Source organism: Argiope bruennichi, chromosome 7 (genome assembly GCF_947563725.1).
Source record: "Argiope bruennichi chromosome 7, qqArgBrue1.1, whole genome shotgun sequence".
In the NCBI taxonomy this organism is placed as follows: Eukaryota; Metazoa; Arthropoda; class Arachnida; order Araneae; family Araneidae; genus Argiope; species Argiope bruennichi.
In genome coordinates, this window is record NC_079157.1 from 41,118,187 (window position 1) to 41,141,231 (window position 23,045).

The window sequence follows — 23,045 nt, forward strand, 5'->3', positions numbered from 1 at the left end:
AACAGTAAAAAAATATATAGACAGATTATATACAAAATTCTTAGAATAAAAAAAAATATGTATTGGGAAAAGTATAGGGATTAGTAATGTTTAAAATGCATAAAATAAAATTTTAAAAAAAAATTTAAAAAAGTCTCTCAAATTGGCAATTATTAAAAAAAAAAAAAAAGATCTCATTGGTAATTTCATAACAAGAAATTCCTAAGAATTGAAACAGCTTACTTAAAAATAATATTAATCCGATTTTCAAAATTCATTATAAATCAAAGATGTGGCTTTAATTAGTTTGGCTCTCAAATTTAAATTAATAATTAATTGAAAACTTGAAATTATTTTATGCTCTGCGTGCGTGCGTATAAAATCCTGTTTTTTCTGTTAATAACATGTATTAAACATTTTATCCGACGAAAGTCTTTTTTTTTCACACAGATCATAATACAGTCTCAATCTCTGCGATTTCCATGTTGTTGAAATTTTTAACGTAGTGCGGGCCATATGGGTGAAGTGGATGAGTTCTATAGCCAGGGGGAAGTGAAAAATTGGAGATTCGTGGTTCGTTGCTTACAATTAAGTTCTGCGTAAGATCACGTGGTTTGGCATAGTCTGGAGACCATGACCTGCAAAGATAATAAAATACATTAACAAAATTAATTACAATATATTATTATGAATTTTCAACAGTTGATTCTCTGAATAACAGATTTCATAGCAAGGAATATAATTTTACAGATAGATCTAATGGATACAGAATAAATGTTGGATCAAAGATGCCTTGGCGACAAATTTGGTGACCATTTGGCAACAAAACAAATCTTTAAAAATTTTTAGAATTATAGAGATATCTCTAAAGTATTCAAGATAATTTTACAAATCGATTTAATGGATACATAATAGATGCCGGATCATCGGTGCCTTGGCGACAAATATGGTAAACATTTGGGGGTGAAACGAAATCTCACAAATATTGGTGAATTTTGGAGATACGTCTGTTAGGACACGAATTTTGGACTGTCAAGAACATTCAGTTCCCTACCATGAGAATTCTTTCATTCATTTTCTTGCCATTCTTTCTACTCTAATATTATTTGCACTCGAGAATAATAATCGAGCAGAAAGAGTGCAGTAGTCGAGTGAATTCTCTTTATGAAGATTGATCTTCATGCCTCTGCACGATTCATGTTATAGAGATTACTTAACAACGATTTACTGTTTATATAATGTTGATTCCAGGAAATGGAATTTTCTGAAGGCTTTTCCTGTGGTTTCTTTCGACTAAGACGAAGTAAGACTTTCTGAAGACTAAGGCGTCGTTGTGGTTTACCGAGCCTGTTGGTCTTTCCACAGTACAACTATGGGACGGAGTTTTTCTTAATAATATTAAAATATACATTTTTGTCATAAAATTTTTTGAACAAGTAGAAATTTGATTAATTTTTTAAACTGTATCAGTAGATAATTATTTACTTTCGGAGGCAGTAACAGATGTAATGTTTATTATTATTATTATTATTATTATTATTTAAATGCTCTTTGTTTAGACAAATTAAAAAGTTGTTAAAATAACTATTAATAATCAATTGCTCTCAAGGTTTTAAATCCCACTTTTTTCGATCAAAATTCATTATTTTGATTTACTATTTCATATGCAGCTAAAATTTTAAAGAAATAGGAAAATTCTCGAGAAGTAAAATTGTTTGGATTATGTTAAATCATGAAAAAAAGTTTCAAAGCGTAAAATACTTAATGATTCTAACAAATACTAAGATTTAGCAATTTCTACTAAAAATAAAGAAACACATACGATATTATTGTGCATTACATGATATGTTAAAAATTAAGGATACCATATATTAGAGCTCTCTTAGCTAGATTGTTTGATCTAGAGTTATGAAATTTGGCACAAATAAAATGTGGAGAACGAAATTGCTTAATTCTGGAGTTTTCTTTTGAAATTTGATTTTTTTTTTAAATTTAAAAAAAGATCTTGGATTCTTTCTTCTATTAAAAGCATTATTGCAGAAAATTTATTTTTTACCCCATTTTAAAATTTAAAAAAATCTTCATTTAATGGACGCCAATTTCGTAGTTTCACAATAATTTCATTAATTCTGACCCTTTCTTTTTTGTACAATTTTCAACCACTCTTTTTGTATTGAAATTCCAAGAATTTTCATTGTTTCATCAAATATACAACTATTTGTATTTTTAAAATATTTCTTGTTTGAAATTCCACAGCAATGAGTTTGTTTATTATCTGTAAAGTTTTCACGAAGAATAAGAAAGTGAAATTTCATTATCGAGAATGTTGGATATCATTTTTAACATCATGGGACTTGAATCTATTAGGAAGGCTTATGTGAAAAATAAACAGAATGAATAAATTATAATAAAATCTGATTCTTACATAGATATCTTTGATAGAATAATGAATATTATTTTATGATAGAGATTTAGTTGAAATGAAACACTGCAATTATTTTTTGAGATATTACTGTTCGTAAGAAGGATTTAGTAAGGGAATAAAACCCAAAACGTCTGTGGCAATCTGACTAACGACAACCATTATTCATCAATTACAGCATTAAAAATCAATGATAACTATTGTATTTTAAATATATTTCAATTTTAACAAATATATATACTTTCCATTTGGATCCTACCGTTTTAATAAAATTAAATGCATTAAGTATTTACACAAAATTCAAAATAATTAAATTTCAATAGCAATCTTATTATTTAACTTTATAATGATTATTACTGCATGGTGTTATAAAATCAGTTTTTATAGCATCGGTAATAAAGGCAAACATTCCTAGCTTAAAAAGTATGCTTTTTTGAAGGAAAAAAATGTGGAGATTGTTCAATAATTTTCCTCTTCTTGATATTAAAACAATGTAAATTAATTATGTTAAAACATTTTTTTACAGAAAAATATTTTTTTTTAATAATTGTTAAGAAATGAAACATTTCCTGAATAGTTTCATTAAACTTCTTATATACCATGTTAATCTCAAATATATACGATCTTTTAAAAGTTCTAGCGAAATGCATAGAAACCAGAAAAATTGTGATTAACAAATTCTGTTTTAGATTAGAGACATTATTTTAGCACGCATAATAATATTTTTACACAATGGTTTTTTAATAATTTATTATTTTATAGATGGGTGTTGCTTATTATTCATCCTTGCGTTACAAATTTAAAATATTTTTTTTTCCATATATATAGCCCGAAAATTTCAGATTTGCGCTCATTAACTCTCAATGCATCTATTATTTTTTTTATTATTATTATTATTGTTAAACCTTATTGTCTATTTTTCAAAAAAGTTAAAGAAACAAAATTGCGCAGGAGCAAAAACATGTTTGGTACGCAATAAGATTTAGCCATATGTAAATAAAATTTGAATTATAACAACACATTCTAGAAATATTTTTATCTCCATAAGCCTATAAAAGTTGTGAAAAAGGGAATTATAATTTTTTTTATTCTACAAATTGATAAATTAACAGTTGGTGCTGCTAAAATATTGTTTTGAGGCAAATAACTGATTTTTTTTCATCGAGAATAAATAATAATAATAATATCTTTTTAAATTGCCCCCCCCCCTCAAAAAAGAACAAAAAGAACATTTTAACAACTTATTTATTAACAATATTTATTGGATATCTAGGCTGCCCATAAAAATGAAATGATTTTCTAAAATAAATACAAAATACAAAAAAAAGAACAAAAAAAAGACACCTGCAGCACTGCAATTTTTTACGAAGCAAGAAAGCAAAACAAATAAATAAGCAGTGAATAAAAATTACTCAGCTATAGAAATGAGAAGACATTTATTAAATCATCTGTTGTGCTTCCACTCCACTTCCATTTGTCCTCTTCTGCTTGAAATTGCAATGAGTAAAGTAATAGAAGTTTCCACATGAATGTTATTGTATTTTAGTAATCTTGGATCCTAATTAACAGTCAAATCTCGCTTAGTTTACCAAAGTTTTGTTCACTTCTAACGAAAGCTACTACTTCATACACTTGAGATAAATTTCTCATTTATATAACAGAACAACTTTCTTTGACCTATCATCTGCTTTTCCGACGAACTTATTTTCAGTGGAATAATTCCGGTTTTAGAGTGAGTGATTGCATTCAAGGTTATTTGAAAGTTGATAGCAGTCATTTCGGAAATTTCCCTAATTTTCTTGTCAGAGCTGTTATTTCGATGTTGAATTGCTTAAAAAAAGGCCAAAAATAATTTTTCATTCGAATTTAGCATTTTAAAATCGTTTTATAAATAAATGAGAGATTATTTGTAAACCTTTTATTTTTGAATTTGTAAGTAAAATTTTTATTTTTAAAATATGTTTGAAGTAATCTTTAAAATCCATTTAGAGAATTGGTGATTTAAATTTTTTTAAATATAAAATTTCAATAGAAGTATTCGGAACTTTTTTTTTATTTTACGTATTGGGATTTAATGCTTCTGCAGTGTTTCTGTAGCATAAAAGATTTTTTTTTAATGTTTTGTTAAGAAAAGTATTTCCCGTGCCTACGAAGTCTGATGCACATCTTCAAATAATATATAAGGAGTGCGTTTCTACACGAGTTAATGAAAAATAATAAAATACTTGATTTTGTTATCATTTATCTTCATTATGAAATCTCTTTTATTTTTGTTTGCATTGACTATAAGGATTACCTCAAAATTTCATTCTAAAGTAACTTTTAGTTGAGAAGATTACCTTCTATATGGATATAGCATTTGATCGAGAATATAACCTTCTATGGGGATATAACGATTTGTCGAGAAGATTACCTTCCATATGATTATTGCATTTGATCGAGAAGATTACCTTCCACATGATTTGATCGAGTTCTATATGATTATGTAGAACTCTATCTATATGTTCTATATGATTATAGCATTTATCATTCATTATTGCATTTATTTATAATTATTTTATTTTGTTATTCTTTTCAATAAAAAATTCAGTTGCTCACATTTGGTTGTCCATTATGATATTACTTTATACTCACTCTCGAAGGGTAGGTGACATCAGAGCAGCTTGAATGCTGGCTTCGAGTTGACGAATTTTCATGTTGGCCATGTCCAGCTCATGTCGAGTCTTCCAAAGTTGGGTGTCGCAGACAGGGTCTTTGCAGCGGTGGTGTTTGATGAGGTCTGTAGCTTCGTAGACAGCACCTCTGAAGCTCAAAGATTTTCCCATGCTCTGTAAGAATTAGTAATGTTAATTAAGAGTACTATGCAAAGTTAGTACTCTTAACCATTAGTAGCAATAGTATATAATATCATTTTATCAATAATATTAGTATTAAATACTTATTTCCAAGTAAATTAACCTGCATTCGAACAATATATTTGTTCAATTTTTCTATTTGAAAGACTGAAATAGTATTATTTAAGTATTTATTTGTCGAAATTGATACAACCAATTCAGAGTGTGTAAAGTGATGAATCAGATACCAGAGAATTTAAATTAAAAAAAGTACATACAGAGCATTACATTAATATTTAATTGCAACCCCCCCCCCAATATCAAAAGAAAATATATTATCAATTGTTCTAACGATGTAACCCCCCCCCCCCCCAAATATTTGTCATAAAAAGCCATAAAAAGGAAATAAAGTATCATTTTTCCGACATAGTTTCTTCAATCAGAATATTCAGTTTTAGAAAAATGCTAAGAAATGATTTAAAAATGAGAAAAAAAAAATAAATAAAAAGTCAATAGAAAAAATAATATAAAATTTTATAAATTTAAAAATAGAAATTCTATATCTTTTATAATTTTAACAAAAATTACAACAGTTTAGACTTGTTTCGTCGGTAGATCAATTCAAAAGAATTTTTCTTGTACAAACACGATTATAAGACAGTGGTCTACATAATTTTGTGAACATTTACACAATTTGATTTGAAAGCAAAATTCTATTAATTATTTTTAAAAAAGCAAAACTCTTAAAATTTGTATTAATTATATTTTATGCAAAAAAAAAGGTCAACAGATGAAACCCTTTACTTTGCTTGGTTTGTAATCCGCTAAAAAGCCTTATTCAATACATTATTATCATATTGAAAACAAAATATATACATCATATTAGAACTATTTATTTCAAAGTTGGCTCCATTTAAGGATATTCTCAATTCAGTCTAATCATTTTAGGTTAATCTTCTTTATCGTACAGAATTCATGGAGTTATCATTTCGTATTTATGCTGCCATTTCACAAATTTAAATTATTTTTTGTTCCTGTCAGATATAGGCAATTGCAAAGTTTTAAGTAAAGCATTGACGATATATAAATTAATTAAAACACGAATAAACCAGTTTTATTAAATAACTTAATTCAGTGTTTCAAAAGATCGTTTGCAAATCTTAAAAAATAATCATTTATACAGTTTAAAAAAATAATATGATATCACAAATACAAAAAAAAATTGTTAAAAGAGAATTGATGGTCAGAAAATTAAATAAAATAAAGGTTCCGTGAATTAAAGATTGAAACATACGCTTGATTGAATGAAAAATCGGAACAGCACGGCAAAGCAATTAAATGAGTAACTTCATTACAAGTCGTACTTAACATAGTCGGTACAATAGCAAGTAGATGTTGTATGAAAATCAGACATTTGGAATTCTTGAAATAAGAAGTGATTGGAATTCCATCTGAAACTATATATACATCACATGTTGTTATTTCTAGAAATGTGGAGCTAAGATATTTTCAGTTACGCATCAAAGGTCACTGATATGTCTATGGGAAATGAATAAATAACCAAAATCAGAACTTCTAGAGATCCCATGTAGACTTAAGTGTGATATTTCGTACTAATGAAAAGCAAATGTTTAATTTTTAAAATACTTTTATGAGCAGTTAGGAAACCTACATTGAACAATTAGGACCAGCACAAATAATTAAAATGAAGAAAAAAAAAGAAGATTAAGAATTATGGATGCCTTTCATAGAAACTACATCATTCAGCATCAAATTATAAACGATAATATATAAAATAACATAAAGTATAAATTTTGCTGAAAAATATAACATAAAGGAAAGCATTCTGACATCTTATTCACTCCACGGGTTGGCACATGGTGGCACTAAATTTCCATGCCACATCTATTACACTTTTACATAAAGTATTTTGAAATATACCTTTAATGTTTCTATGAGAAAAATAAAAAAAGAGATTCTGAGTTATTGTATTTAAGAATAATTTTAAATATATATTATATTATAAATTAAATATTATATATATATATATATATATATATATATATATATATATGTCGTGGCTGTTCGTGAGTGCTTTCAATAAATAGGCAAATAGAAAACTTAACAGATTTATTTCAGATTCGTTAAAGTTACTCTGCTCAGTAACTCCTCCTCCAAGAGCCATCACTCCTCGAATGACCTCACTCTTTTAATTACACTCGCGCTAGTTGTCTAGCGCCATCTATGAACGTTTATTTCCTAACGCTTCAAAATCCAATCACTACAATATATATATATATATATATATATATATATATATATATATATATATATATATATATATATATATATATATATATATATATATATATATATATATATATATATATATATATATGAAGAACGTAGGATGAAATCCTTTCAGTATTGTTAGAAATTATTTAACAGAAAAATGGCTGTAAAATATTTTACAATTTTATTGAACACATAATCTTTTACAGGAGAATTTCCTTTCCTGAATAAATATTGAATCTGAATATGCTGTTAATAAAATCAGCAAATGCTATTTTGTTTATGTTATCAATTCGTTTATTTGTGCTATTTTGCTAATGTTATCAATTCTATGTTAATGAATTTATAACATAATTGTGCTATTTTGTTAATGTTATTAATTCGTTAGCCACTAAAATATTCACTGAGTTGAAGTAATTCTATGGCCTGATAATTTATTCTAAGAAACAATTAAGATTTATGTTGTTTAAAAGATATATCTTTAATATGATTGTAAAATAAAATTTGTTTACTAGATTTAATGATTAAAATTATATTTGTATGATTTAAAACTGTCAGAAAGTATCAACGTTTTAATGAAAATTATTGGAATACATTTTTACTTTAATAAAATTAATTGATGAGTTTACTTTAAAATTTATGCACAGAATAAAGAAAAACACGTAATGTATTATGTTTGATAATCATTTATAATGCATTAAAATTTGACAATTCATTTAAATGCTTTGCAGAATTTATAATAATTATTGAAAAGAACGAAAAAAATGAATACTGAATGACAAATTTCTCAATTAGAAATTTTGAGCCAAGTAAATATGTCTGAAATAAATTAGAGGATATAAGATATTTAAAGTTTGTTTGTTATTAAGAACTTTATAATTGAAAATGTTTTACCATTTATCAATTGAAACATTTTCACAATATTTTGATATTACTTTAAATTTCAAAGAAACAATCTTCAAGGAAATTTTCTCTCACAAAAAAATAAATCTCTAAAAGAATATTACAATTCAACACTTTCTAAAGACACTGACATTTTAATACGTTCTTTTCAAATGTTACTTATGCAGCTTCATTTTTTATTGCTTTGATATAATCATTAATGAAATTTTTGCTGTAAACGCAAAATTCCATTTATAAAATTACTTAAATCAATTTAAAAAAGGGGTTTTCATTTTTTTTTTAATTTCATGCACTTTTTTAGTGATCCTTATTATAATATCCCAATCCAATAAAGCAGCAAAAAATAAAAAAGTAAACGACGGTGAATACTTTAATCTTTCCAGATAACTTTGATCCTTTTCAAAACTAAGCACTTGTGATTAAAAAATAATCCCTGAACTGGAAATTAATTTTGAATTCAAACAGTTTTACAAGCTAAAGAATTCATTAAAAAGCAATCATACTTTGTAAATTGAATTCCGTAAAACTGAAACAATTTTATAAACTGTTAGAACTTGATTTTTTTAAAAATCTATTCATTAATGATGAAAAACGTTCTCGTATTACTGCGCATAATGCTCGGATTTCTGAGTAAATAAAACAGTAATGAATCTGCTAAATTTATGTCAATCTTTTAATATTTAATGAACCAACCTTTTATTTTTCTTTAATAAATGGAAAATAATTTTGCTTTTAAAATATTTATTGAAGTATAGAATTCTATTAACTCATTATTTATTTTAATCTTTAATTTGTTTATTTGTTTAATAGGATTTGGAGAACGGTTTGTTGTAAAAAGGGAATTCTTAAGTTAAGTTTTGATACTCCGAAGTTTATAAATTTTGAGAACAATGAAAGTTTTAATCGAACATGCATTTGAAATATTCTAAATAAATGCTACTAAAAATAACGTCAAAAATAATGTTGACTTAATTCAACGGTTGCAAATAGAATTGTTGGAAAAATAGTACTAAAAACCAGTCAGATTTCAAAATCTTTTCCATTAAGTCGTTTTTCATTTCTATTAAATTGAAAAAGTTAAAACTTTAAAAATATAAATATAAATTATGTGCTCAAGTTAAATGTTGTATTAAGGAAGTATTATATTTCGTTTTTTTTTGGGGGGGGGATATGCTCAGTTGTGAGAAAGGAATTCTTAAGATAGTTTTGATACTTCAAAGGTTTTCGAAGAAGACAAAAGAATGGAAATTGCTTTGATTGAAAATAGTATTTGAAATTTATCTCAATCAATTTTTACAAAAAATAATAACAAAACCATACAAACATGCTACACGGTCACAGTTTGAATTTTGTTAAGGTGTTTGTACACACTTGAAACTTCGAAAATCGTTCAAAATACCGAATAGCTTTTTATTACTTAATAATGTTCTCTGATCCTTTAGCTTTCAAACGATACCAAGATGTCGTCATTATTCGAAATATTTCTCGAGTTATAATTATTTTTCTTGAAGTGCTTTCATTAAAAACTCTAGTTACGGTTTTATTAAAACTCATTTTATGAAGTATGATATTTTCCCACTATGTTGCTTCATTCAAACAATCATAACTCAACAAGAAATTTACCAAATACAATTATTTATATATCAAAATAATCTGTATGAAATAGCGAATGTTTTGTGCTTCAATCAAAGTAATATTTATAGAAATAAATTTTTTATAGTTGTTTAAAAATGAAAATTACAGAAAAAAATCCCGCTTTTTCTATTCATCGTTGATGAAAAAATTGTTAAAAAAACTATATATTTTTATATCTTGGTTGAGGCAGACAACATGAAGACTAATATTAGGCATCATTTCCAACTAGAATTGTGTGTCTGTACAGATTAGAATTTAAGATATCATGTTTCAAAAAATACGCTAATTAGCTCATTAAATATTATTTAATTAATAATTAGTGTAGTATGGTTTTTTTCTCACTGAAATGAGTTTAAACATATATTAATGACCTACTGTGAATAAACTGGTTTTTTAAAGTTAAATTAAAAAAAAATCTTCTAGTGTGTACGTACACCTTAAATGATTAATATACAACCATCTCTTCCCCATCTTTTTAATAAGTATTTTTCCATTTTAATTAAATATAAACAATATTAAATCGCAAAAAAATAATTATAAAATCCTCTATTCTTATAAAATGTCGAATTTTTGAAATAAAAGCTATTTCACTTTTTATTGCATATTTTCTTTAAATTAGAAACGAAAAAATTATAAATATGCGAATTATACATTAGAGATCTAAAATTATATATATATATATATATATATATATATATATATATTTTCTCCAATTTTATGGTTTTTAAATATGAATGTTACTTTTCATAGTCTCAATATACAATGAAAAAAATGTAGATGAAGTTCATTACATTTACTTATGTACTAATTGAGTTTAGTTATATAATATTTATATGAAGTTCATTATTCACAGAAATTTAAATGTAGTTTAATATACAGAAAAATTGTAACATGCATAGATAAATACCGTTATTTTTTATTTATTTATACTTTGTACTTTTACATTTATAATGATTAATGTAATTTTAAAGTCACTAAAATGAAAACCAGTTATATATATAATATATATATATATATATATATAACTGGTTTTCATTTTAGTGACTTTAAAATTACATTAATCATTATAAATGTAAAAGTACAAAGTATAAATAAATAAAAAATAACGGTATTTATCTATGCATGTTACAATTTTTCTGTATATTAAACTACATTTAAATTTCTGTGAATAATGAACTTCATATAAATATTATATAACTAAACTCAATTAGTACATAAGTAAATGTAATGAACTTCATCTACATTTTTTTCATTGTATATTGAGACTATGAAAAGTAACATTCATATTTAAAAACCATAAAATTGGAGAAAAAAAATATTCTTTGGGAGAGCAGTTTCCACAAATGGAGAATAAAAATTTTATTTGATTAAGAAAAATCTTTAAAAAATTTTGATTTTAATCGGATATTTTTTACGCTGTTTATGAATATATTTGAATGCGCTTAATGTGAAGTTCTTTTTATTTAATTCTTCTGAGATTTTAATTTTTTTTCCAATAATTACTTTCATTCTGTCCTGTCTAATAGTGATTGAGTATTATTAAACTTTATATTAAATTCGATTTATTTCATCTTTATAAATTGTGAATTTTAGTATCCATTTTTTTTTAAATCTCCATTCTTAAACTTTTAGAGTTCTTCAATCTTGTAAACTTAGTCTTGAAGAAAATAATACACTGATAATTTTTGCATTTAAAAATTAAATAATCGATTGACTTTGTTAAACTTTGATTCTATACGTTCATTTGAATTTGAAAAAAAAATCTAAGATATTAAAATATCTGTAATAATGAAATATAAAGAAAAGATTGAAATATACATATTAATTGAGACAAAAATAATTTCTATGTTTCAGTAATTGTTTTTAAACCCATTTTGTTTGTTAAGGAATTAAATGAAGAATTTGTAAGAATAATGTAAAATAACTTTCAAGAAATGTTTATTATTTATCAAAATATTTTAGTTATGCATAAAATAATGCAAATTGATATATAAACTATTTATCATTGAAATGAAAAATAGCATCTTCTATTCATTTCAAACTCACCCGTTGCTTACTATACCATGCATTTTGAGGGAAACAAAAATGAGGCATAAAAGCTAATCTAAAGGCAACGCAAAAATTACATTTTACTTGCAAATTTGACGTCAGGTGGTATTTTCTTCGTTTTTTTTTTCTTTTCTTTTTTTTCTGATTCTAGATTAAAATAATTTTTGTCTGCTAACAAATATAAGAATATTCACAGTTGTAAAATAATATTTAATCAACAGTGGTAATGAGTTTCAAATGGAAAAGATGATTGTGTGCATTCAAATCAGAAAGAAAAGACGTAGGAAATATAATATATAGAAATATATAAAAATGATAAGAAAAAGAATACAACACTAAAATCGAGACATTCAATAAAAATAAGTATAAAATGGAGAAGATGAAGAAATAAGATCAAAATAAAACTTAAAATATATAAAACGGCAAATTCTGAGCAAGACATAACGCAAAATGGACAGAATAAGAAAAAAAAATTAGCAATGAAAACCAAAATTTATTTTATACTATATATATATATTCTTATGTAAGTAAACATGCAGTAATTACAATGTGAATAATAGGGAAAAACGTTGTATTTGCATGCACAAAATGGTGCAAAGGATGATTTCATCTTAAAAAAATGCAAAGTAAGGGGGAAAATATGCTATATATTTTTATAAACAATTCACTAGTAAATGTTTTTCGAAATTAAACTTAGACCATTCAAATTAAAAAAATACATATTAGTTAAATCAATCCTATATTACAGGATTTAAGTCATTTAACTTGCTGAAGTCTATTAGTATAAAATAAAAAATAATTATATTACAATTTTTCTTAAACTTCGTTTGTTAAATTCAGTTTTGACAAAAAAAATATTAAATTAAATTTTTAAAAAATTTAAAAAAAATTAATTGACTTCAAATTGCCTTCCATGAAATAAAACACTTAACATTTTGATATGATTTGCATTAATACTTTACCAAGCTTATCAGAGTGAAACAATCCCCTGTGTCTTTTTTAGCCAGATGTTTTCTAATGTACTTGAAGTAAATGTGCTCCAGCAGTAAAACCAGAATCGTGAACAGTACCCCGCATCCTAACAGAAGAAAAGCACTCATGAACTGATTCACATCTAGTGGTTTACTGACATTCCGTTTATTTCTCGTCGGTTTGCAAGCGCCTTGCAACCAGAATCTTTGGAGGCGTTCCAGGTCACCTGCAAGAATTAAAAGCCAAGATTAGAAAAATTCATACTCATTCTATATTTTTGTTAGTCTTTCTTTATTAAAAAAGAAATTATGAAAAACAAACTTTAAAAGAGTAAATTGGTCATTCATTTTGTAAGTAAAAGTTTCGAAACTACTTTTGTAATAGTATCATAGATGGCAGCACTATATTTGCACAGAGTAACATGAAGCACCTTTCAGTCACAATGCATGGAACGAAGAAATATCGTCTTTTCGTTCATTTCTATGATTTGTGCACATTAAGCAATTCTTGTTTCAGTGGTGCCAAACATGAACACAAAGCTTGGGAAAAATGAAAAAAAGTTGAATGGAAATTTCTGTCGCAGATAGATTGTATAGAAGGCAACTGATTTACCATTATGCTGCCATGTGTAGTACAAAATGTTATATGTAATAGGCAAACATCAAAAGGAAAAATTAATAAATATTAAAATAAAACATTTCAGACGAAGAGAAATCTATTATTAATCTCAGATAGTGCTTGGCGCTCATAGAAAAGTGAATTTCAAAGTTACAAAAAGGCTTAGTTGCAACACTAGAAGACTAGTTGGAAGTAGATTCCTTAATAAATGATGAAACTTCTTGACAATAGAATTTGTCTCAAAGCCTTTTGAGTCTTTACCTTATCTCCGTATTTTAAATATTGTAAGGGAAAAAAAAACGTACACAAAAGTTGAAAACGAATAAATGAAGTCACATGATATAGACATTATGACGCAAAATGTAATAGAATAATTTCTATGACTAATTGATTTCTGGCATTTCTTAACTTTGCTTTGTTCCATGAATAGCAACATTTAAATTAACAAAATGATTAGCACAAATGTTTTTAAAAATACCTTTATATCTATAAAAACATTATTGAAATAAAAAAAAAAATGTAAACTCGCGTTTAAAGTAGCAATTGTAAGATTAATATACTTCTTAACTCATGACTTTTTTTCATGAAATTTTTTAAATGCCGTATTTTTTGTCATACCATTTTCGCGGTACTGTATCATTGCTCTGTTGAACATGCTGAGATATTTCGATTTCTTTTGCAAAGCAAATCCGTAGCCCGTCATTGCATACCAAGTACCAACGGTCAATAATCGGCATTCATTATCTTGTCCCGCCAGGTACTCCAAAACAGTAGCATCATATATGAAAGCATCCAATTCTCTAAAAAAAAGAGAAAAGCCATTAGTTATGTATTAGGCGTCAATAAATGATTTTTAAAAACTTTTCTGATATGTTTGTTTATATATCAATAATATTAAGAATTCAACAAAAATTAAGTTTTTTTTTTATATTTAAGGCGCCCAATATAAATTGAAAATTTATGATGACAGTCATATCTATTAAGATAGAGCAGGACTTATTTAATTATAATTACATAAATAAAACTATCTAAAATAAATAAAAACAGTAATATTCATTAATTAATTTTGTTTCTAAAATGCAAAATTATTTTATTATCTTTAAGTTTTGGTAATTATTTAAATATCATAATTAATTCTTTTTTGAGCAATGCTTTCTCTTTTTTTATACGTTGAAGGCTTGAAAAAAGGTATGGATATTATCAGTTTCAGTAAAATGAAAATCATATGCAAAATAGTCATGAAAAAGGCATAAGTATATAAACTTAAATTACACGTGTGCATAATTTAGAGAAAATAGGAATTCTATTTACAGAGAAAAATTAATAATTCTCATTTTCGGCAATAGTAGAAAAATTGACAGCAAAACTTTCATAAAAAAATAAAGATAAAAATTTTTCAGATGATTGACAATTTTTTTTAGAGATAATTTAACTTAGTAATAAAATTTGAGTTACCTTACCTTGAGTTTTATCATACCTTCAGTTTTACCATACCTTGAGTGTTACCTTACCTTATCTTAAGTTACATTGATTACTTTTGACTTATTTTTGTTAATAATTGCAATTTAATTACTGATTTAATTTACGGAACTTCGCCTTATAGCTTTATTTCTTTCATTTCAATGTTTAATTTACAGAATGTATTCAGTGTAATTTTCCTACCTACATTGCAGCAAGATCATTTTCAAATTATTTTTACTGACTATAAATTATTACTTGCATTTCTTTATTTGCTCAACATTCAAGATTATTCGATTTTTTTAATACGTCATCGGGGTGTGCATTTTTTTTTAAATTACCGCTGAATGAGAAATTAATTAATTCTGAAATGTACAAGCACAACTGCGGAAAAGAAATTCTAATTTATAATCTCAACAAGTGAAATGCCGTTGCTTGAAGTTCAATTAAATACAAAGGATGAAATACAGTTATTAAAGAAAACAACTTTTTGTAAAATAATTTTTTTCAATCACATAAAACAAACGTTTCTCTTTTCTAGTTTTCATGCTCATTTTGCTGCACAAACCTTGTTTGGAATGTTACTTTTGCCTTTGGTTGTTAAAAATGTTAATAGATTCCTTTATGAAATGATTCCATATAATTTAAATAGTATGTATAATAAATTCTACATGACATATTGTAGAATTTGTCTCAATGATGTTTTTGTAATTGCGATCTCATTATAATTAATGTATTTATGAACATATTTTAATTGCACTGATTTGAAATTGACTGCATTTTATACTGTTATTCAGTGGTTAATTTTTATACTGTGCTGAAAATAATCTGAGAATCCTGAAGAATATTTTTAAGAAATATGTATAAAGCAGTATTATCATCTTTAATAGCATCAGTTGTTCCCCAGAGTAAGTTCATTACGGTTTACGCCAATTTTTGATAAGCAAAAAGGTACAAGTATGAAGATTAATAAGTAATATTCATAAAAATTAAGAGGAAAAATTGATTACCTTCTAAGATATAGTTTTGAATCAAATTGAAGAATTTAATCTTAATAGACATTAATTTTTATATAAATAACTTTATTCATTAATGTATCAGTAATTATCAATAATGTATCAGTTAATGAAAGGGTATCGATGGAAATCGAATAAAAATATGGATATGTGCATAGGAAGATAGTTATAGAATTAAAATACTAACATATTTCAGTAAAAATACTATACTATTTTAAGGCCGAACTTAAACAATGACAATCACTAATTAACTGTGAATAAAAATTATTCTGTGGGAAAATCTATGCGAAAAAAAAACATTGCCCCAGATACATGAAATATTTAACAACAATAAGCAAAATATTTAGTTAAATGTAGTGTTCTATACTTTTAACGAAATTTTAATAGTTATCTTCTTCAATTTTGATTACCAATATTGGCAAAGCCTTCGGGGGCAGGATTACCAATTTTAATCAATTCTTTTTAACAGTTCCCCATTGATAAAGAAGCATGAAATCTAAGAATACAGTCCCTAGATTTACTTTTCAACGTATCATATATTTTAAACATTAAATATATGATACGTCGTATGCATTAAACATTAAATATATGATACGTTAAACATGACGTTACGTTAAACATGAGACATACGTTAAACATTAGACATATGATACGTATCATATTAAATGGTGTGCTTTTCTTATTAATTCTTATATGAAATTTTACTTCAGTTCGTTAATTATAAAATAACATTTTAATGTAAAATCAAATTATAATTTTTATAAGCGTATATAAATAAATTTTAAAAAAAATTCTGCTATCTCTTATACGATGAATGCAAGAGAAGATTATATTTAAAATAATGGCATTCGAGAATTTGGCAAACCGCCATTTTTAAGATATTATAGATAGGGATTGCAATACCGGTATACCGGGATACCGAATACCGGTATTTTGAGCCATTTGTACAATTTTGTAATACCGGTATTCACAAGTTTAAATACCGGTTTTTCGGTATTTACTAGAAATATTTAAAATTGTCTCCACTATATGTTCAGGGATCTCCAACATAGCAAAATAATATACGTTTTTGTTTTTATGTCTCCCTAACGGGGGAAATTAATTAGCTAATTAATGGCTTAATTAATTGCTTAAATCTAAATCAGCAAAACATGGATTATCCCTGAAAGAAGATATTGTATCTATAACGACTGATGGAGCAACATGAAAAAAGATGGAAAGTTGATTGGTGCACATCAGCAATTGTGATATGCTCATGGAATTCAATTAGGGGTAATAGATGTATTATACCAAAAAAATAGAAAGAAGAATCCAAATACTGTGGATATAGAAACTTCGGATTCTAACTTTGAAGAGAGTAAGAGTGTGAGTGATATTGACAATGAAGATAATGACAATGTAATTGTTGAAGAAGATATTGCTAATGAGGATGAAATATTAATCCATCAAGAATTGCTTCCTATAATTGATAAAGTTCGAAAAATTGTTAAGATATTTAAACGTTCCCCTATAAAAAATGACATATTACTAAAATATATACTAACTGAAAACGTTGGAACAGTTTACTCTTAATGATCGAACGATTTTTGAAACCGAGAAATCCAATCCAAAAAGCAATAATCAACTTAAACCTGCAAATTAATTTTTCAGATAGTGAATTCGACTTAAATCTAGAACTGTATCAGCTCTATGTCCAATAAAAATGACTATCGAGGCATTATGTCGGAGAGATTCTAATTTATTAACAGCTAATGCAACAGCAAATTTCATGTTGCAGTCACTGAAAGAACAACACACATCACTATCTGAATAATCGTATATTACATTGATAAATCGCACAGAAGAAAGGCATACTGAAATAGAAAATGTCTAATGGTATTTACGTAATTATAATGATTTTAAAAATGAAATTGAAGAAGAAAAGAAAATAACCAATTCAAATCTGATTAAGTTTATAGTAATTTTTTTTTAAAATTTGTACCCACAAACCTATCTACATTCAGAAGAATTCGGTTCAGTTATCAAAGATTATGATGATACTAATGTCGATAGTGAAAAGGAATTGTCTCCTGAATAAAAATTAGAATTGGCGATAAATAAAAAAATTTCAACGAACGAAAATATAATACAGAAATCAGCTATATCCAAAACCATTCATCGAGAAATCGATTTATTTGAAGATGAGGGATTTAGAGGTATATACTTGGAAAAAGTATATCGCGCATTCCTAACAGTACCACCAACTAGCGTAGATGCCGAAAGAGCGTTTTCGACAGCTGGTCATTTTTCTACAAAATTACTTTTCAAGTTTAATAACAATATAATTGATACATTATATTTTTTAAGATCACGTTTCAAAAATTTGTAATAGTACCACAGACTGAATAATGATATTTACACTTTTTTGTGATTTAAATAAATAAGATGTTCCTTTACTTTTTTGTGATTCTTTATATACTGTTATAATATATAGGTTATAAATTCTTTTTTGTGATATTTACACTCTTTAATAAAACTGGCAAATAAAATAAAACATGTGTTTTCTTTATTATTCTGAAATTTCTAATACCGGTATTAAAACCGGTATCCCGGTATTAAGATCTAAAAAATACCGAATACCGGTATTGAAATTTTGGTCCGGTATTGCAATCTCTAATTATAGATTTCTTAAAATTTATTTTATCTAGACTGATAAAATTTGCATGTGGCATTTAACACAAATGTGTAGATATCTATTAAAATTTGAAAATATCTATTCAGAGAAACTTCATCTGTCCGTGTGTCAGAGCGAAGGTGAACAACATAACTAAAAAGTGTAAAGAGCAGGAAAGTTAAAATTTGATACATAGTTTCAAAATTTAAGGCGCAGAACCTCAAATCATGTTCAATCACATCCATCAAAGGATTTAACTCTTTTATCTGTATATACGTATACAGATAAATGAAATAACTTAAAAATGGAATGGTTTAGTTAAATCTCTGTTCGTTTCAATCGCTCGAAAAGCATATCTAGTTTTCTTTACTAGGAAGCACGTAATTCCCATATGCGAGACTCTGAAAATAAAAATTTGAGTTTTTTCAGGTCCCTAATCCAAATTTTATGTGGGGAAAGAGAGGAAATTAAACTTTGTTGCAAAAACGTTTCGGTAAGATAATTTTCGCTGGTTTTCTGATATACTGACAAGTAAATTATTTTCGAAAGGTTTTCATTCTTCTTGATGATGCCTGACTGTACACTCTTTTTCTATCTTTCATTTTTTATCCTTAACATAAATGCGATCATTAGATGTCACAGATTTATGCTCACGTTATATACATTTAAAATCACATGAAAAATAAGCACAGTCAAAATATTTTACTAATTTTTCCCCCACTACAATATATTACCATTGTAATTTAAATAGGTAAATGAAAACAAAATACATTATATGATACACACTGCATTTAAATGACTGTAAATCATAAATTAAAAAAAAAGATGAAAGCAGACATATCTGATTATTTGGGTGAACAAGTGTGTCGTAATTCTTAGAACTATGGAAAATAATAGAAAAGATGTTTTTAATTAAATGAAAAAATTCCAACATTCACCCTCTTTTAACTGCCTCCACCCCTAACTGCACCGATGACCTGTTGAATTTGCGCATCCATGTATAGAGCCGGTGCTTATTTCTCTTGAGGACGGCTTCTGTGTTTCCATTAGGTATTGTTCCAAAACGAAATGGAGGATCGGTCATGTAAGGATTCGTGAGCTACGAAAAGAAAATAGATTATTTCTTTATTAAAAGAACAGAAATATGTCATCATATGTTTTAAAATATTTCATAAAGGGTATTCAGTATTCTCTGAAGAGTATTCATACAAATTGGTATTATGTATGTACTTTTTTTATGTGAAGAGAACAAATGCTTGAACACAATTAAAAAATGATAGCCATCACTTTTCAAAATTTGGGAATAATGAATCTATATTCATCCACTCAAAATTTTGTTAAGAATTTTCATTCGTCCACACAATTGTTTTTTGGGATTAACTGAAATATTTATATTTATCCACACGATATTTCTGAAAAATGACACTATAATCATTAATTCACGCAAGAATGTTACGAAACATGCAGCTTATCGGTATTCAACATACAGAATATTCCAGAAAATGCGTTGTAGAAATGAATGAAAGGAAATGCAAATAGAATCAAAAATCTATATTTATATCTTTAAATGTTAAAGCCATACAGAGTAACAATTTGTCTATTCAGAAACAGTTTTTGTTTTGTTTAAAGTAAATAACTCATATACGGTTTTTCTTTTCATATTGATTTTAGAATGTAAGATTTCTTAGATAATGCAGACATCAAATTAATTTTGACTCTGAGAGCTAATGACAGATTTGAAAATTTCCAACCGAGACTAAAACTAAATTTATTCGAAAATTAAAAAACCGAAACAAAAAATAAACGAATATCTAGTTCAAAAATTATGGCATGATTGCTGACTTTGGATTAATTTTAGAACCTTTATTTTTTTAAGAATATCTTAACTATATAAAAAAGATTAAATAGACACAATACTTATTTGATACTAATGAAAGCAATGTATATCCAGTTAAAATAATAAATTATTATAAAATATGCTTAGATATATTTAAAAATATACTTGTTATATTTTTTAAATAAATAAAAATTAGAAAAAAAAATTAACGGAAATAAAATTGATATATGTAGAGAGCATTTTGGCTGGAGAGCTGAATCTAAAGTGATGCAAAGTAGTTTTTTTTTTGTATACGTCATAATTTGTGTATTATAATAAAGTAATTTGCGAAATAATAATTTTTGAAGGTATAGCAGAAAACAACAAAACCTCATTTACTTTCACTTTCTCGTATACGAAATATAAAAGATGTATTGCAATCATCGAAAAATTTGAACTCGAAATTTTGATGAATCTCCATTTTTCAGACATTTTTAAATTGGAAAAATCTATTTTTGAGAATAATATATGTTTGTGCACATGAGAACTCAAATAGCTTTGAGCACGACTGCTGAAATTTGGCATCTGAAATTGCAACTAAAGTTGTTGACTTCTATCAACTTTTGAAAGAAATCAAGTCGCCTAAAGTCTGTCTGGCTATTTTGAGAACAAGTGAACTCCATAATTACAAAACGAAGAGAGAAAGTTGGTTAAAATTTCATACACAGCATTAGCATCTAAAATGTAGATTCGTATCAAATTTTGAATCAAATCTATCAAATGGTTGATCATCTGTCGGTCAGTACTTTCGCAAACCCATAAACGCAATGACTTAAATCAATCAAATTCAGTATGTGTACCTTTTTACTACTGTAATGTCTTGATCTAGACTGATCAAATAACGAAGCAGATTTTCCAGAAAATTCTTTATTTTACAGCCCTATATATACAAAAGAACAACTTGTTCTAATCTTGGTCAGATAAATAGTTATTTACATCTATAGTAGGAGACACAACAGTCAAAGTTGAAGGTTTATCTTCAAATTCAGTTGGTTTTCGGACTCCGAACTCGTGGGAGTAGTCCAACAGCAAGTAGTCCTGCAATTCGTTTCTTCTCCTCCCCCTAAAAAATTCTCCTCACTTTATTTCGGTGACAATCTCCGTCTCTTAATTTACATTGGTCATTTGAGCTCTTTTTCGGCCAATCGGGGTTCAGCAATATGCTCCCTCAGCGGAGCCAGCAGATCGTGGGAAGGTCCTTTTACTGATGCATATTTCATAACTGACTATTCTGGAACACGGAATTATCATAGTCCTTTCACAATGAGAAACATTTAGAATCCAGATCTTTGGAAAACCCTTTCTCTTTGAAGGTACTCTCAATATCTGTTGGATGAGGAATTCCCACATGTGGGCTTTCACTGTAGTCGCCAATGAACAGATGCGAGACCACCCAGGTGAAAAGGTCCACCATCTGGCTATCTCGAGGTGGAGGAGTTTAGTAAGTAATAGCGACGACACAGCTGGCAGTAAATGTCTTATCAGTACTGGGAATCGGGGAATGTTGCACTACAATTATAGTTTTGTGTCAAACTTTGGTGTCAATCAGCCCTCAAGAAGGCTTCCAAAATAAATATTATCGCGATAATTTCAATGGAAAAGTTAAATTAATGGCAAACATTTATATTAGGTAATAATAGTTTAATAATGCCATGCAAGTTATTAACGGGCTTATGCAGTGATTAGAGTTTTATTCGTAGGAAGGTAGATATGCCATATGACATTGAATAATGCGTTAGAAAATTCCAGGAAGACCACTCCTTTTGAATGAATTAAATTATACTTTAATTCATTTTTGAACTCTATAAAGGTAATTGTGACTTTCCTCTTATTTTAAAGAGCGCATATATACAATTTCTTTAAGATCAGATAAAATTTGTAGGCATCTACATAAAGGCATACAAACAAGCATTCATCTTTATATATATATACACATATATGTATGAAAAAATAAGTATCAAAATGAGTAAATTGAAATAAATATAGCCATACTTACTCGTTTGTCGTCAATTCCTGACAAATCATAATATTCTTCCCGTGTGATCATGAAAGCAGCCAAGTTGGCGGTATAGATGGCGAGAAAAACGACTGCAAACATAGCCCATACATTTGACATAAATCTAGCCGTGTAACCTCTGGGGCAATCAACGTTGACAGCAGCACCAAAAAGTATAGCCCACACCAGCCAGTAAGTCCGAAATAAGGAAAATTTGTGATCTTGAAAGAAATGAAATATCTTAGAATGATGATAAGAATATTTAAAATCACGTTCACTCAATAACTTAAAAATTTATGATACTTTTTAAAGAATTTAACAGTAATGTACAAAAGAGTAAAA

At 26.7% G+C, this 23,045-nt stretch overlaps 1 protein-coding gene across 2 annotated transcripts in view; it reads right to left on the bottom strand.

The window, feature by feature from the left end:
- Window positions 1-281: 281 nt before the first annotated feature.
- LOC129975741 (glutamate receptor ionotropic, NMDA 2B-like) overlaps window positions 282-23,045 on the bottom strand; it is a 287,159-nt gene continuing 264,395 nt past the window's right edge. For both annotated transcript variants that reach the window (XM_056088929.1, XM_056088928.1), the window contains 6 exons: window positions 22,704-22,924; window positions 19,770-19,930; window positions 14,323-14,504; window positions 13,077-13,312; window positions 5,036-5,229; window positions 282-617 (listed from right to left, as the gene is read on the bottom strand). In XM_056088929.1, the coding sequence (XP_055944904.1) occupies window positions 431-617; window positions 5,036-5,229; window positions 13,077-13,312; window positions 14,323-14,504; window positions 19,770-19,930; window positions 22,704-22,924 (1,181 nt within the window). In that variant the 3' untranslated portion in view covers window positions 282-430. The remainder of the gene's footprint in view (window positions 618-5,035; window positions 5,230-13,076; window positions 13,313-14,322; window positions 14,505-19,769; window positions 19,931-22,703; window positions 22,925-23,045) is intronic.